At 37.4% G+C, this 18,833-nt stretch overlaps 1 protein-coding gene across 3 annotated transcripts in view; it reads right to left on the bottom strand.

Moving 5' to 3' along the window:
• Positions 1–386: 386 nt before the first annotated feature.
• Positions 387–18,833, bottom strand: part of LOC149576919 (serine/threonine protein phosphatase 2A 57 kDa regulatory subunit B' beta isoform-like) — a 38,785-nt gene continuing 20,338 nt past the window's right edge. For all 3 annotated transcript variants that reach the window (XM_089820701.1, XM_089820710.1, XM_089820719.1), the window contains exon 3: positions 387–1,045. In XM_089820701.1, coding sequence (XP_089676827.1) covers positions 710–1,045 — 336 coding nt within the window. In that variant the 3' untranslated portion in view covers positions 387–709. The remainder of the gene's footprint in view (positions 1,046–18,833) is intronic.

Genomic DNA, 18,833 nt, shown 5'->3' with positions numbered 1-18,833 from the left:
TATGGTAGACAAAAGAAACAATTGCTTGGTGGAAAACCACCTGAAGATTATGTTCGATGCAGCCAAGCAAAATGGTGGTGAAAATTAGTTAACAATAAGCCACCCCATTGAATCGGTGATGACATAAGAAAATATGATTACAAATCCCTGGCAAATTACATGTATTATTGAAGGCCAGAAACAAACATTATAATTATTGAATTATAAAATCGTAAAAGTTCACCCTAAACTAGCAGTGCTGCTTGCACTCTAGTATATACATGTATAACAATATATTCTTGGGTTTGTATGCAACTGGAAAGTGATTGGAAGCACAGAGATCGGCTATCTAACATCAGCAAAATTAAGAGCACAAAAGCACTCATGGCAAATATGAACAATGAATCAAAACTCGAATTCCAGAGGATATTCTTTCACATTTGAATACAAACAGATTGATACATTACAATTTCATCGACTTGGGCACAAGCCAAGACCATAAAACCTTTTCACTCCTTTTAATTACAACATTGCATCCATTTTTCATAGACAGACAAACTTGAGAAGCACACGTGCTTCAAGCTATGCCTTCTCTGGACTTCCATTCAATTAAATATAATAAGACTTGCAAGAAAGCCCATATAAAATTCTCTCCAACAGTAGAGATTCTTCCTGAACTCCTCGATCACGAGTCTCCATATAAAGCTTCCAAGTATAATCCCTTACATTTTCATGATCGAGTTACAAGCAATGGTTGTGTGTTTCCAGCTTTTGATGACGCTACTTCTTCCAATCTTTTCCAGGTCGATTCCCGCTTTTCTTCTATTGATTTAGCTCTCTCTTCATTCTCTAAAAATTTGCGCTGGCATTCCTGAAAAAGGTCATTATCCATTTCAATAAACATTTTTCTGACATTCAATGTCAGACCATGAACTGCCTGATTCCAGTGTTTCCGGGTATTCTTCTCCAGTGCTTCAAAAATGAGTGGAAGAATCACATTACGGTTTTGAGCTATCAAACCCACTATATGATCATTATTCCATAAGAAAAGAGCACGCTCTGCAACCTGTCATTTCTAAAGTTAGAATCTTGTAGAGGAATCAAGAGTCTAGGCATGTATTACAAAATGAGTGCCTTTGCATATTTTACAACAGGTAACTAAGAGAAAGAAAAGTGACTGGAATATAAAATGTAACACTAGTACACCATGTCTCTCATCCAGTAGCAAACAACATTGTTGCTACAAATAATTTTGAAACAAATGCTGCTTCTATGTGGTACTGAATGAAGTTAAGAAGCTCTTTGATGAATGGTTCAGAGTATACTAGTAGTCTTGCAAATGGGTGAACAAAATATATGGACTTAATGTTGGCAAAACTCCATGCTTGATTCTGAGTAACTGTATGAACTGTTGGTTAATCCAAATGGTCCACCATTAATCCTGTTGCTTCAGCATGGTGAGTATCACCAAGATGCAACGAGTGGTAAGCAGACCATTCCAGGTCTTGAGATTACAAACCACTTGAACCATTACTTAAGCAATATGGGTCAAATAGTTTGATTTAAAAATCATGCAGTTAAATTCTGATTAAACATCACTTAAAATAATTGTGACATGAGAGCAATCAACTACAGTTTTTCGCATGTCTGACATAATGAATTATTTTTACCCTGTTGTTAACTTAGGCCAAGGACATTATCAATGTACCATTCAACAAACACTGCGTGGTCTCCTTGTTGAATTGTTCAGAAAGAAATCCAAAAAAGCTATCGCAGCATCTACTGTTGCTCATCGTTGATCTCCTTTCCATGAATAGGGGTCTCGAAGGAGACTCATACATTATATTATGTCTAACTAAAAATCTAAAATATTTATTTTTCAACACACAGAAATTCAGTCTGTCATTAACTTTCATTCACCTTCACCAACTTTGTATAAACCTTCAATATCTCCTTCACTAATTCATCTGTAATACAAATCTTTGCTATTTCCAACTATTTGCCACCAAGTATGGATTTTCCATGGTGCTTGTCTTTACAGTCAACCACAGAAGTGAACAGCAACTGTCATAGGAGCCAAGTTTACTCTTATTGTCCAGTGGCATTAGGCTTGGTAGCCAATCTAATGCATACATCTAGCAGGTGTGCAATAATAACAAGATCCCAGACAAAACATTAACACGCCAAAGGCATTTTCCACCAAATCAACCCAGTTTCATCACGAGAATAATCACAAATATTATAAAACAGCAGGACTACAAAGAAGTTCAAAATAGCAAGCAACCTTAATTAGATCATAAATAATAAACATGCATACCTATTACCAGTCATTACAATTTACAATATAATATAGACGATTAAGCAAAAGGCTACCATGAAATTTAGAAGGCTTCCAAGTTAAATTTTTAAAAGCATACAATTAAATAAGTAGAGGAATGGAAATGATTTTCTTGTGAAACATATAAAGAAAATTACAGTGTCAAAAACAATTGTTAAACTTCACCTCTGAGACTGTCTGAAAACCAGATCACTATTTGGATCACCAAAAGCAGTATGAGAACTGTGCTTGAACAAAAGAAAGATTTACTAAAAGACTTGCTAACAGTAGTACTAATTCCCCTGAAATATTCCTCTTAACTTTACACAAGATTTGATTATACAGATTCGGATTCTTGAAACAGTTGTAAGAATAGCAATACTCTCTGAGAAATCCTCAACTAATTTAACAAAAGATACAAGTTACAACGAGAAATAATGCTAAGAACTGACTAACATCAGATATGCATGTATCAAATAAAATCACTAACTAGAGCTGCTACAAGTTAAAGCCCTGCATGTTGAAATAAATGAGTTTTTAATATTTATCATTCACTCCTGTTTATGTTTATTTATGCATCTTTATTAATTTATAGAACCTTATTTCATGCTTCTCAATTGAAGTTTCATGAACACAAATACAATATTGGATACAGATATGGTCATTTTTAAATACCCCACTATGGATATGGCTGGATACGACATCAATAAAAAAGACATGCACATAATTTTAACACAATGTTACAAGTTAATAGAAGAGATTTTCATTACTTCAAAAGCAATATGGAAACATAAATGCCACAAAAAAAAAATTAAAGGTTAGTTTAACACTTTACAATATGCAAATATGGTAGAGTTGCATTGGCAGACAACCCAGAAAATCGGTCAGTGAAATAGGAAAATGTTTCATTTACCTTTCTCATTTGGTGTAGGTTTTGTTTAGACAAGTTTTTTAAGTTAAATTTGGGAAGATTGTTTTACATCAAATTTTAAAAAAATCAATCACATATAGCACATACAGGCCCAAATGGAGCATATGTTTTGCCATTTTGAAGAACACTGTGGTTCAATTCCCATTTTTTACCAGTTTTTTTATGAATTAGGCCCGACTTTGAACAATCCTGGCCTGTGGGTTTTTATGCTGGTTTGGCAAATGTGGGGGATTACTGTTGTGGATGGATGGCCAGTATTTCTTTCAAGAAGGCATAATGGTCTGGTTTAATCTGCATTGACTCTCACGGGCTGAAGCTGTATGGCCCCATTGAAGCTTTTGATAGTGTGGTTGGCATGGAGGCATCATGTTTTTTCCTTCAATGGTTGTATTTCATGGCATTGTGGCTTGGTTTGACATTGCTGTGTATCCTCTTGCATATTTTTGAAGGTGGGTGGTTTAAGATCTATGCACAGTGCATCCCTTTTCAAGACCGTGGCTTCAAGCCTTTTTCATCGACCATCTTCACGTATCTCTGGCTGGTAATATTTCATGTTCCAGCAATTAATTGTTTTTCTGGCTCCAATATCTATTATCGTTCACAGTTTAATGGTAAATGATGGTTTCACATTTTGCTGAGGAGTCACATTACTAGGCAGTGCATTCTCCCTTTTGGGGGATTCACATTATTATTGGGCAACAGGCACTTTTGCTTGCTGGTGCACCACACCTCAAATTCACAAGCTTTGAGCTCTCTGATTGACCAATTTGTTTTACATTTGGTAGGACCTTGTTATAAATTAAAGTCTCCAAAAAATAGGTTTTTCTCTAGTGGATGCATTCAGCTTGGTGGGGCCAGTAATCTCGTGTTTGGAGCTTGGTCTTTGGAAGTATTATCCCACATTGGCTGTGCTAGGGTTTTCTAAGTTTTTTACATACCACAGAGTTCAATATTAAAGCACAAGTTGAGTTCTCAGTGTGGGAGTTTGTGTGGCTTCCCTCCACTAGAGAAGTTGTGGTGACATGGGTCGTTGCATAAATGTACTACTAGCAGAGCACTCTCTGAGTTGTGAAAACTGGCTGAGTTTTCTGGCTTGGCGAGCTTTTACATCTATTATTGGCTCCAAAAGCTCAGTGAGATTTAGTTAAAAACTTGGTCATAGATTTATAATAACAACCCAAATTGATTTCCTTTCCATTTCTTAACTTGTATTTTTCCAAAAGGGAGTATTTAGTTTTCCCAACACTTGCAAACAGAGTTCATCAATTTGAAGTGGATTTAAGGAGCTTTTTGAGAACGATGACATCAATGATTTGGAGAGGCAAGCTATGGAGGAGGGGAATGGATTTGGTTTCACACTAGATGACATTGAGTTGAATGAATAGTCAATGCTAATGCCAGGAGAAGCTAGAGTCAGAGCTACATCTAGGATGGAGAACAAGCCATAGACTAAGTCAGACATACTGAGCAAGAAGGCACAGTCATGTCACTGCAGCCTTCTAGGATTAGACCCCTTAGTTCTACCTCTCCCTTAGTATTTACTACAGATGAAAAGAGGAAGATTCAATTGTAATGATGTATTTAGTTTTAGTTTTACATTAATTATTTATTTAGTGCTCCTGCCATCAACATTCCTCACAAGAATGCAATTGTTTACCCACTTTATGTTTAAATATATCTAGTCTAAGCTTGTCTCTATTGTGTTCTCATTTATTGACTCATTGGATGCATCTTCTAATTGAACTTTGCCAAAAGAAACAAATGCATTTCTAATCAAATTTAAGCAATCTTTTAAGTTCACGAGTTTTTGGCGAAAACTGACCATGTTTTTCCTGAATTTTTATTTTTAGGCCTTGGTGAGTTTTAGAGTTTGGCAAGTTTTCCAACTATGGGTCTCCAGGCACCTAATTGCACAATGAAAACCATTATTTCCCTGGCCCCATTTTTTTTTGCCGCTGTGCTGTTGAGGTTACATGGATGACCCATGTTAAGCCCCTGGTGCTTGGCGGTGCTCCAAAAGAGCTTTTCTATAGACCTTTTTTTCAACTGTACTTTGCTTTGCAATCAGAGTCAATTTCTGGCAAACCATATATCATTGGAAAGATTTTTTTGCCAACTTCATTGAGGTTGAGGTACTTTTCCAACATTTTGTTGTTTGATACTATATTGGCATTGCATATTGACATATGCATTATTACTGGCGAACAAAAGAGCTGTATGTTGGTATTCTGAGGAAAACTTGTTGCATTCTCTTGCATTGTGGATTTGCCCAAGAACTTCTCCCTCCACATAAGTGGAAATCCTATATAGAGATTTCATTCCGAAAATTGTTATAGAAAAATAGATTTTCACCAAGCTCCAGAACCAACATATACTACAAAAAGAGAAAATGGTTTGATCAAAGAGACAAAGCTCTCCATTCACTCTATGTTTCTCCTAATTTGAGATATCATATTGTATTTTGTTAAAATCCTAATGAAATTTGGACTACCTTAAAGAGCCTCTTTGGTAAACCAAATAAGATGAGGAAGTTTGGTTAGGAGAATAAATTAATTAGTCTAGATCCTAGGTATTTTGACACCAATCAGAATTTCTTCACAATCATTAACTCTTTTACATTGCAGTTGAAAAATGCAGGTTTAGAAAAGAGGACAAATAGTTGATTCCCTCTCTCTCTCTTAGCTAGGTCCTAAATATTCAATATCTGTTTCTGCATGTTATGCTACTATGAATGCTCTAGGTAGCGCGCACATGATGCCTTCTCTTGATCGTTTTGCAGCTCAGCTCACAAGGAAACAAGCAAGTAGCATAGGTAGTCTGCACGTAATGCCTTCTCTTGAGAGGTTTTTCCTCCTCTTTGATGATAATTTGAGCACCATTATTGATTCATCTTTAGAAATTGATATGGATGAGTTTCCTCGTTCACTTGCTTTGTCACATTCATTGTTTGAGTTAGGTAATCAGTATGTGGTGGTTTTTTTGTGCTTGGACACTCCTAATCAGTTCTCAAAGATTCATATTTAATGACTTCCTCCTCTTTTTAGTTGCATGGAATGGTCCCCTCATCACTTGGCAGACTTGTTTCTAAGGGAGATGTGTTTCATGTAGGCATTGGATTGTCGTTTATTTGCAAAAAAAACTCCACCAACATTGACCTTTTTTTTGTGTGTGGATGACCTCTCTCTTATTATTAGTCCTTGGGAATACGATTAAGTCCTCCATATATCATCTTGTTTGTTTCTTTTCTCTGTTTAGGAGAGGAATTTTCTCCCATATAATTTTCTACATTGCTTATGAGAGATTTAATTGCATTTGCATTGTACATGGGTACTTAAACTGGTTCTATAGTCGAGGCCCATATTGAATCCTTCTTTCATATTGCATAATAATCCTCTCTAAGTTGCACTTAAGGTGGTGTGCTGGAGTAAATGAGTTTTTATCATTTTCTCATGATTAAGTTTACTTAGGCATTCTTTATTAATTTGTAGTGTATTTCAGTTTTTTGGTAGTTTCATTGTTGGGTATAAACTACTCCTCCTAGCCTTTATGAGCAAGGTTTTTGTACATTATTTCACGCATTTCAATCCATTTTCTCATTGTGGTGAAATACCCTCTATTTTTCCCTCTGAGGGCCCATTTGGCAACAGGAATACGACTAGAATAGGCTTTAATGTATACCCATAATTTTGAATCCACCGTTTGGGTGTGACAAATAGGAATTAGGAATATGAATATATAAGCTCATTTTGACCTCAAAACGTGCATTTCATATTCCACCAAAATAGGTGTAATATCAAATTCCACCAAAAAGTGCATTTGATTTTACTTTTTACTTTTTTCACATTTTAATATTTTTGGGGTCTGAGCATCGGTGTATTATTTCGCTCCCACTTTGTTCATGAGGTTTTGCTTTTCTGCATAAGGAAGATGGAGAATACGCTTTGCAAATACAATGGCCAAACCTAGGCAAACAAGATGGCGAATACACTCTGCAAATATCGATAGCCAAACCCAAGCAATTGTATCCCATTCAAGTTGTAGGCCTGGCCTTATTAGTAGGGCGCCATAGGGCAGCATAGTAATGTCCCACTGACGCTATTATATCTAGTTTATTTTATTTCTATGGTCAAAGACTAGCTTTTTGCTCAAATGTTCCTTCGCACAAAATAATTGCACAAATGACCACAATGTAAACCTTCAAAGGAATTCATCATTACAGCAAATTAGAACATTATACTTGCAAATTTATGGGCACGGCCATCTTCAATGAAGAGTCCAAGAGAGAAGAAGATGAGCGAATGTAGGAGCACGTGGACGAGGAAGAGGGTGGCCATGAGAGCAATGTCGATGAGATCTAGATCACTTATAGCCGCACTCACTCTCCCAAGCACGAGAATCAGGAAGACTTTAATAGGAATTTAAATCTTAATATTTAAACTTAATCAGTTGATTGTGCAACAGTGGAAAATTTTGCACAACCAAACAAAGGATAAACATATTCTCCATCAAATTTTGGGTGAACCAAACGCATCGAGAATAACGAATCCAGGATAACAAATGCAAGAATAATGAATCCAAGATAAGAAATGTTTATTCTTAATTCCAATTCTAGTCCCCAAATAGGCCCTAAAGGTGTGTTTTCCAAATGCAAATTCTTGCATTGAAGTTTTACTCAACGATTTGACTTTTTGCGCTAAGTATCAAATGCAAGATGGAGTTGTTTTCTCTTTATTCCTCCAATGACAAAGCAATTCCCAATGAGACACATTGATGCATCCCCTCCCCCATGCCTTTAAGACATCTTCGTCCTGGAAACACTTGGTTTAGTGGGTAAGGATGGATTCCCTTGGTTCACTAGGAGTTGCTTTGTAGCCCCATCCATGCTCTCTTAAATTTAAAAAAAGCCTCTATAATGTTCTCTTTTTCTCCCATTTGGTCTTTTATTTTTTCCAATAGGAAGACACATGTCCAGCAAAGCCAACAACACAAATTTGGTCATACTTTGCAAATAAAAGCAGTGATGCCAAGTTCTTCCAATGTTGTTGTCCAAGGAAGAGAGAGTAGGGAGGAAAGGAAAATTTCAAAGTAACCCCATAGATGATTCGTCCAATCAAATAGATGTCATTAGCAAGTTCTTTGCCTATGGCATCCCATTTCATATGGCTCAACCTCCTTATTATAGGAAGACGACATCAATCATAGCAAGAGGACCATCATATGTGCCACCAAGTGGGACCACATTAAGGACCACAATCTTGGATGATTGTTATTCCTAGATAAGTGCGTTGATGGGGAAGAAGATGGCATGTTGGGCAAAGACAAGAATAGTATAGTCATGGATGGATGGGCAAATTTAGTCATCACCCGCTCATCAATATCATGGTTACATTTTGAAAGGGCCCACGTTTACTTAAGGAAGTTGATTGTGCAAGGCATCGCAAAGATATTGATTTTCAATTCCAAGTTCTCGAGGAGGCTATTCAAAAGTTTGGGCTACAAAATGTGGTTCAAGTGGTGGTAAATACAACACGTGTGGAACACTGTAGGGAAACTTATGGAGGCGTCTTACAAATGTATTTGGCAAACACATTTTGTGCATGACATGCACAATGCACTCTTATTTGCAACCACCATATTTCACATGCAATCTTCATGAGCTTCTCTAAGGAGTACTTGAAACCAATCGAAACCAAATACACATCCTATTCCATTCTCTTGGAGGGAATGCTTGAGTTACAAAAGTATTTGGAATTGATGGTTATGAGAGCAGATTAGAATCAAGCAGCCAAGTCCAGGGAATAGAGGGTATTTCACCAGAATTAGAAAACGGATTGCAATGCGTGAAATAATGTACAAAAACCTTGCTCATAAAGGCAAGGAGGTATAGTTTATACCCAACAATGAAACTACCAAAAAACTGAAATACACTACAAATTAATAAAGATGCCTAAGTAAACTTAATCATGAGAAAATGAAAACTCATTTACTCCAGCACACCACTTTAAGTGCAACTTACAGAGGATTATTATGCAATATGAAAGAAGGATTCAATATGGGCCTCGACATTAGAATCGGGCAACCAAGTCCAGGGAAAAGCAGGGGAGGAGGAAGAAGGATATTGTAAAGAGTGATGGATTTTGGAGTGATGTCAAATATGTAGTCTCCATCCTCCAATTTTTCAAGTCATCGTATATGGGTATGGAGATGTATCTAGCCTTGAAGAGATGTACAAGTGCATTGACCCTATGCTTGGACAAATTGAGCAATGTAGTTTGAAAAGGTCTCACATTAGCTTTCCACAAATGGCCACAGTCAATCAATCATTCCACAAAGATGGGATAAGGTGGGGTAAGCTCAACACTCCCTTGCACATGGCTTCCTATGCATTGAATCCTATGTGGTACAATATTAGGCCAAGTAGAGCCACACCGACATGAGATGTTTGAGGTGAAGGCAAGGCCCTTTAGGTGCATTTGAAAGATGCATGATCAACTTTCTAATTTGCCATTCTTAGGGGTTATTCTAAGGTAGCCAAGATGGACATGGCAACTTCAACTACAAGAGGACTCAATTATGTGGTAGTCATGGACAAAAATCCAAGACTACCACTGCAACCATTTGATTGCTTTCTCATGTTTTTCGTGCTTCAACTACTGAGAGGAATTGTTCTACCTATAACTTCATCCACTCTCTTAAGAGGAAGAAACTTACCCCTACGAGAGCAAAGAACCTTGTGGTTGTATTGTTGGCAAAATTTGCCTTCTCGCCAAAATTGCCCAACTTTGAATTCAAATATTAAACGGTCACCTTCCACCTTTAATATTAAATAACATCAAAAGGAAATGCAAAAATAAATGAAATAAAACCTTATCGTATTTCCCCATTTTCATGAATTTATTTCCTGACCCCGCAACTTTTCGAACCGTCCAATCTTGCATAGATCCACAGTGGGCACTTTCCCACATCATGAAAGTACCCTAACCTTATGCGATGCGGGCAAGCGCCTAGCAACCACGTGGCGTGTGGGTCTCATTTCTTATAGGCCGCAAACGAAGTGAAGATGTTAGGCTGAGGTGGCAGATGTGTGTTGGCATACGGCTAGATCTCTATTGGCAATTGCTTTCCTGCATCCTGTATTTTGAAGCAATGTTATGACATGTGGACATGTGGGCCCGTCTTCCATGTGAGCTGTAATGTGACAAGTTGACGAATGGGACTAAGCTATAAAGGCAAATTTTGTAATCTTTGTAAGGGTTGATCTTTCTTTAGTTCTCTAGTATTGCTCTATGCATTTACTATAATTTCTCGTGCCTCTGAGCCATTGTAATCCTCATCCGAGTCTCTTTAAACCATTAACTCACTGTGCAAGGTTTCTTTGCCTCTAATTAATGTTTTTGTCTATGTTCTGCAATTTGCATGATTGTATCTGCATTTGACATTTGAATAATATTAAGTGAAGTCTCTTCCTATAGCATTCTTTTGTTGTCTGATCTACATGTGGTTGTTGAATTAAGCAAAGTTTGAATCTGTATTCTGAGGTTATAACCGGTGAACTATGCATTTATGGGTAGAGATTAAGAAAACACTTTATTTTGGTGCATCACTCCCTTACGTTAGAGTAGGTAGATTTTCTTTCATGCATTCCTTCTCCCTTTTCCTCTCCAAGTATAGTTAGGTGCATCGTGATAGCAAAAGAAGTCGGCCTTCTCCGAAGACTCAACCTCACAATTCAAGTCCCACAACTTGGAGGTTGTTTCCATGTTTCGCAAGGTTGTCCTTAGGTAAAACTACGGACAAGGGTGCAAGCTTTTGTGACAACATGTACATAATGCTTTACATCTCAATGATTGTGAGGCACTTGTGTATAATGAGATCCCAACAACACGATGGGATGTAAAGCCAAAGGAGAAAGCACATATTTATGAGGATGCTACAACTTCAGATGTTGTGCTTGTTGGTGTTAATTTGGTGGCACTTGTTTGTGAGGAGTCCAATGGTTCCTTTCATTACATTTTGACATTTTGTCCTTATTTTATTATCATGCTACTCATTGTAATCATCTTTATGATATTTTCAATTTAATAGAAATCTCCTATTTCACATTTTGATTTATCCAATTTTATTTACTAATCTAAGTATTTAAAATTTTGGTGCTCAATATTTGCAATTTTGCTATTATACTAAATTGTCAAAGTTTCATTTGAAATGTAATTATTGTACGTATCTTTTTATAACAATTGTCCCAAGTAGGAAGAGAACCTTGGAAAGGAGGACACGAAGCTTCTTTATAGCTTCCTCGCGGCTGACTAGGCCAAGGTTCTCATGGTTGGGATGGGAAAGAAGAAAGAGGCTAGTTAATGGCTTTCTGGTTTTTGTTGTTTCTTTTTTGGTACTCTACAGGTCTCTCCCCATCTGTTGTTGATGGTTTTATTTTTTATGCTGAACTTGTTTATGGGCTGTAGGTGGTATGATGTGATGACCACCTACATGCAGTTTGTTATCTTGGTAAACTATGCGGGTTTTAAGAGTAGGAATACCAGTAGCTCTATATTTTGGTATACTGTTTATGATGTTTTTTATATGAACCATTAGGGGGACTGTTTGGTTGTGTGCTGGTTGCCAGCTGGTTTTGTGCCGGTTGACAATAGGTTTTTCATGGTTGTTCCACCACTGCTGTAAAGGGCCAGCCCCCTAGTTTTTGGCGGCGTTTATATCAAAAACAATTGTCCCAAGAACAATATGTATATCAAGATAAACCCCATGTTATCCCTAACATAGGCCCTTGGACTAGTAGTCCCTAAAACCCATCCACTTGTCCTAAAGTTTTGTGGAAAACTAGCAATTCCTTAAAAATATTCACTACTACCATATGAATCCATTATCTATCATCTATCTTTAAAATCCCTCTATTAGTCCCACAATAAATAAAATGATTTTGATACTTTCAGCCTCATTGGATCCTTCTCTTTGTGGCTTTCTTAAACTCCTTTTAGATAGTGCCTCCAAGGGAAATCTAAGGCTAGCAGGTGGTTGCGCAAATGTCTCCAAGATGGTCCTTTTCTCTAAGCTCCAAAATGACCAATACAATGCAAGTCACTCCATTTTTGGTGCTTTAATACCACCTAATACAGCCTACACCCAACTAACTTGGCTCATATAAGAATCCCATTCAAGGAAATGTGGAAGCAAACCATAGTTCTCCCTATGACTATAGATCAAACCGCATCAACCAACAAAATATGACAAATACACTCTTAAGACTACCAACAGACCAACAACAACTACCCAACAACCTCTCACAAAGAACAATTGAGATCTACTCTACATAATTGCTATATAAGCATGTGGAAATGATTTGTGTTGTGCCATTGTCATCCTAGTGTTTGAAGGATTTCCCACCTATCAACCTGTTAAATCAACAGTTTATTGTACCCAACGAAGTCTAGTGGAAGAAGATGAAGAAGGAACATCCTCAATAATTTGTTGACCATGCGAAGTTGGTGGCCTACAAGTCGAGATTTGAAGGAGTGTCATCTTCCAAGTCACTATCATCACTATCACTTTCCATAGGGGAGGAAGGAGGAGTGGAGCAAGCCAAGCTAGGACAATTTTCTTCAAAGTGAACACTCTTCTCATAGAAAATCTAATGTGTCTATGAATCCATAGGTTTGTATGCCTTAAATTGTCAAGATAACTAACAAATATGCAAGGTTTACTTTGTGGTTCCAATGCCTTGTGCTTTTTGTAGAGATATCCTTGCCAAAGTTGGACAACCAAAAACTCTAGTTTCACACCCGGTTTTCTTCCACACCAAGCCTCAAAAGGAGTAACTCCATCCAAGGCCTTATGAGGACTTCCATCTTGGATGTGATTAGCACAACATGTAGTTTCAGCCCAAAAAGATTGATCAAGAGACTAATGTTGCAGTATACAAGTGGTCGTCTCCTTAAGGGTTCTATTCTTCCTTTCTGCAACACCATTTTGTTGCAAGTGTATGCAACAAAAGTCTATAAGCCTTGAGTTCACATACTCCCTTCCATTGTCTATTTGAAGAATCTTGCTGGTTTTCCCTAATTGCTTATCAACTTGAGCCTTGAAGGTGAGAAATTTTTCAAACACTTCACTTTTGTGAACAAGAATAAAGACCCAAATGTAGCGTGAAAAGTCATCACTGAAGGTGAGAACATAGCAAGCCTTGCCAAATGATGGCAAATGGGCCAGCTACATCACTACGAACCAATTCAAGAACAATTGATGTTCTCCAAGACTTCCCCTTTTCAATCTTTTCTTTTGGATGCTTATCTGCTTCACAACCTTAACATACAACCTGTAAACACTTGACTTGAGGTAGACCCTTGACCATTTCCTTGTTGCTAAGCTGTTGAAGATACCAATAGTTGAGATGTCCACACCTTTCATGCCAAAGTTTACTTTGTGAATTTGAGTGTGTCAACAAGGCAAGGGAATTAGACTTTGAGAATCATGATTAGCCTTGCCAACTGCCACCATGGAATCATCTTTGAGATTTTTTACCACAACTGAATCAGGAAGGAACTCTGCTTTGTTTCCACATCCCTAGTGAGTGCTTTGGTAATTTGAAAGAAGGTTGGTGCTAATGTTGGGAACATGAACATCCTTGAAAACTCCATTGTCCATCTCAATATCCCCTTTTCTTTCAACTTCTACTTGTGTATCATCTCCAACATAGATGTATGCTACATTAGATGGTTTCAAATAAGAAAGATGCTCCTTGGAAGTACTCATATGATGTGTAGCACCTGAGTCAAGAACCCATTCCTTGGAATTATTTGTACTTGCTACCAAAGCTTGTCCTCTAACTTTTTGAAGAAGAATGATGATCCCTTATACTTGTAGGCATTTGGCAAAGTAATGTGTTCCCTCATTATGTTTGTCAAGTCATCAGTTTTCTTATCCTTGCAATTATGCTCATCATGGTCATGCTTCTTGCAATATGCACAAGTTTTCTTTTCCTTCTTGTTGAAGTTGTTCCCCTTCTTGTCATTGAAAAAAAGACTTGCCTTGTTGTGATGAGGAAGATTGTCGTGTTTCATCTTTTTCTTTAGCCTTCCACTGCTTCTGCTAATTGTTGGAATTCTTACCACCCTAATTCCCTTTATTAGCCACCAAAGCCTTAGACTTCGAAGACTTGAGAATCCCCATACTCCTCAACTTTTCTTGTTCTAAGACAAACATTGTTGGAAAGGACTTAAATGAAGGCATCTCCCATTGTCAACTTATGAGTATTGTAACTTGAAACAAAAGCACCATACTCAGGAGAAAGATGAGCCATCAAATGTTTGATCAACTTTCCATCATTGATGGATTCACCACAATCCTTAAGTTGTGCTCTATAGACATCTACTTGGGTAAGGTAATCTTGTATGGTGTCAAAATTCCTAGGATCCAATTTGAAAAGATTATCCTCAATGGTGTACGCCATATCTTCATCTATTGTCACATACAATTCTTCAAGTTTATCCCAAGCTTGTTTTGCAGTGTTAGGGCTTTTGATGTGGTATTTGATAGGATTTGAGATATGTTCCAGCAAGGTTCCTAAAGCCATATCTTGTTTTGTATTCAAGTTGTCTATAATAATAGCATCAGCGGGCTTCTTTGCAATACCATTCACATGGTTAAGTAAATCTTTTGACCTTAATCGTGTCTTCACATTTTCTTTCCAAGCAGCATAGTTATGTAGTGTTAATTTTGCAATAATACCCATAATGCAAAAGAAAGAGCACAATACAACAAGAGACACAAGAACACAAGACACCCCATAAGATCAAGTGCCTACATCATTGTCCGCATGGCAGCTCGCAAGACTGGGTAATGGTTGCATGGTAGTGTTAGTTTGTGGTGACTGAACAAGAAAGTATTATACATACTTAATAAATTCTTTAGGGCTCAGGGCATTGCCCCAAAAAAAAATTTGGGCCCTATTTTATCAGGATTTTGGGCCGACATGTAATTATTAATTATAACCCTAAAGTAGTAAAAATACTTGTATAAAAGGGCTTAGGGTTAGGGATTGTTTCAGTGCTATGATGTGAAAATTGGTTCTTGCGGCAGTATTGAACTGTAAGGGATTACGGATTGTAATCAAGTTGTAATAATTGGATCGTAATAATATCAGGCTTGCTGTTTGGTGGACATAGCCCAGGGATTGGGTGAACCACGCTAAATCTTGGTGTCTACTGTTATTTTCTATGTGATCTATTATTTTTTGATATTGTTTATATTTGCATGTAATTTTATTTTTGCCATTGGTTTAATCCTAACAGGCAGTTTCCTACGCACCCACATGGTCTCCGTGTGTTCGATGTGGCAAGTTGTTTTGCAATCATGTGGGACCTGTGGATATCGTGTGTTGCTTCTGTGGAAGATGTCGCGTAGCGAGGAAGTGGTTGATGCAATGTCGCATAGGTGGTGGCGTGGATTGTTGGGTCATCTAGAGCAAAAGGATCTCTATGGTGTTGTGTGCCTTGCACTAGAGATGTATTGTGCAGGTGAGGCGAGCGTCAAGGCAAGGTCAAGCAGTTGGCAATGGGGAGAAGACCTGTAACAATGTTGCAAGTTTAATCCCACATGCACCCTATGTGGTGCTTGAAGGGTGTTTAAATGCCCAAGTCTACACAATGTAAAACAGTGAGAAGTCATTGATGTTGGGAAGCTTTCTCGCAGTTGTGATCATGATGCCCGATTGATGACACTAATATGTAATGTGATTAGGCTGATTTGTGTGGAATGAATCTAATCTAGGTAGGGGTGTGGCTGCTTGATCCAACTTGCTCTACTTGCACACCATGATTTACCAAATACATAGGCCTAATGCAAATCCGAAGATCAAATAACGATGAAATAAAATCAGATTTGAAATGCAAAAATGTCAAAAACCATTACCCAATTGCAAATTGGGCCTTACAAGTTTGATTTACAAAAAAAATTGCCTCAAATTTGACTTTTTCCCAAGGTAGGCAAATTTATAGTCAAAATTCACCAAAATTACCACTAGGATGCAAGGCAAGATACGATTGTGCTCAAGACACTCCCACATAAAATAGATCATGGATTTGAGTCATGGCCCTCCAAAGCTTGAAGCAAGCAAAGCTCTCCAACAGCTATGAAATGAACGCTCATTTGGCTTTGATACATGTAAGGATTTTCCTAAGGCAATGAATGTAACGCCAAGAACTAGAAGCTCAAGAGATACCACATGAGAGACAAAATGATGGTCAAATGAGAATCTCAATAATGATCAAACAATAATGGATGAATACATTGTAAATGTCCATGAATATATAGGAAATGCATGATAACTACGAGTGATGATAGAGATAAGCTATCAACAATGCAAGGTGTAATCACATGTCCACTAAAAGTGGTTATCCTCCATTGTGCAATAAAATATGTGCAACATGTGCAACAATGTGAGAGTGATATTGTGATAAGAACACAAAGGTGGAGACAACAACTATGTGTAAATGGATTTTCCCTACATCATATGCTCAAATAGATGAAAGCTCCTAGCTATCTACAGGACAACTAATATGAAAATGCATTATCCTAAGTAAACTTTAAAGTGTAATTAGTATATACTTAACTACACCAACACTTTCATTATATATTCTTGTCTTTTGCATTCAAGGACTTACTCTTCATTTATTAACACTCTTGTGCATGCACTCTTAGCCAATGTTACTGAGGGGCACGTCCCCGATATAATTTTAGCTAACACTGTCCCAGAAACATCTGGGAGACTTGGGGACACCTAGGGGGACTTTGACTTTGACTTCTAGAACACAAATTTGGCATATGAATTATGTTGATTCTTATATTTTAAGGTTATATTATGTATAAGTACATGCTTTATCCATGTTTTCATATAAATATATTAAATTTCTTTGTATAATTTAATTTTCTCTATTGTTATATAGCTACCCCCATTTGTCATCCTACTCCATCCCTAAAGTCAGCAATTTTTTTTTCACATCTCAAAAACTTATGCCAATGTCCCCTGTTGTCCCTGTCTTAGAAACTTGGGGGAACATAGCTCTCAACCCATCGGTTGTACATACACTCTTAGTCTCACACTCTCTCTTGACACCTCTCTTGCACACAACCTTCTTGCTCATGTGCAACCTCTTCCTTTTGCTTCATGCTGCCCAACAATCCCACACACTCTATTCACCTTCTTCTATTGCCACATTTTCCAATAGACTTCATGCAAGATCTTTGCCTCTTTTTGCATGGCTATCCAATTAGTCTCAAGCAAGTCATTCTCTAGCTTCATCTTCTCTTCTCACACTACCCAATCAGTCTCACATGTGTCTCTATCAATCTTTGGCTTGCTTATGACATGTCCTCCTTACTGGCTCCTTCATTCAGCTTTACTTGCCCTCTTTCTCCTCCTCAAAGCTTTCTAGTTTGTCACTCCTTGTGTTCTAGGATTACGGACTACTCTCTTTTGTAGACTATATCATTTGTATGCCTCACTCCTTTATTGCTCTCTTCTTCATTGGATGTGCTTCCTTTATTCTCCATTTGATTATGCATCTTCAACTCGCCCACAACCAACCTCTACTACATTGTTCGAATAGGAATTGTGACTATTTAAACATTACCATATGAAGGGACAGTATTAAGAGCTTTTTCTGACCCCAGCAAATGTTTTGGAGGTGGAAGAATGCAGAGTATAATGTTGTTGCAATCCCACCATGTCAATCCCATTCAAGCATCTCATTGTCCCCTTTACAAGCATCGCATTGAGTGGCCTTTGTTGTCCACTTGGTCAATAGTAACAATTTACATTTGGTAGGTGGCAAACTAGGCCATTCAAGCTAATGCAACAAGTTTAAAGATTGTTGCAAGTAAAGCAACAAATACTTTTTATAGAGTTAAGTAGTGTGAATATATCTCACCTCTTTACAGAGGTTTAGTCTTCAATTTCCTTCACTGCAATTGTAATTGCAAGTAATTTTCTTGTCAAGATAGTATGCTAGTGTATGTGAAAGCCATAAACATTGAAAAAGCTTGTACAGCCATAGATTTTGTATTTGAGTGAAAGGACCTAGGGCTTCCTTTACTGCAAGTCATATCTTTCACTTCAATTAGCATCACACTCCCCAAGGTAACAATACCCATTTTAACTGAAATTGATATGGGATGACAACAATTAGGTACTAAAAATTCTGCATCAATTGATGTTTTTCTCATGGTCTTGGTTATGATCGACTTTGTACTACACTAAGATTCCTAAAGAGTTATTAAAGTACTTTGTGGACAGCAGATATAGTTCTTTATATTAAGGTTGATACCATCATCTAAAGTGTGAGGGCAATTTATTGTCCAATATTCTTCACCGAGCTCAGTTTGTAATTCCACAATTTCTTTTCTTGATTCCACCCTACCAGAATCATCATTGTTTTTAAATGCTTACCCCCTCTATTGCATGTCCTCAATTCATTTTATCATAGATCCTAGCCAATGAATACAAACTCTTCATATAGCAAAATGGTGCAAGTTCCATCATGATAAATTATGGAAATGTCACAAATACCAAGTTCTTGCTCCTGTGCGCAAAGCCAA

The sequence above is a fragment of the Cupressus sempervirens genome, chromosome 1, assembly GCF_028749045.1.
Source record: "Cupressus sempervirens isolate cs-2001-9-10 chromosome 1, ASM2874904v1, whole genome shotgun sequence".
Classification (NCBI taxonomy): Eukaryota; Viridiplantae; Streptophyta; class Pinopsida; order Cupressales; family Cupressaceae; genus Cupressus; species Cupressus sempervirens.
Note: the sequence above shows the minus strand (reverse complement) of the source record. Positions and strands in the feature narration are given on the sequence as shown.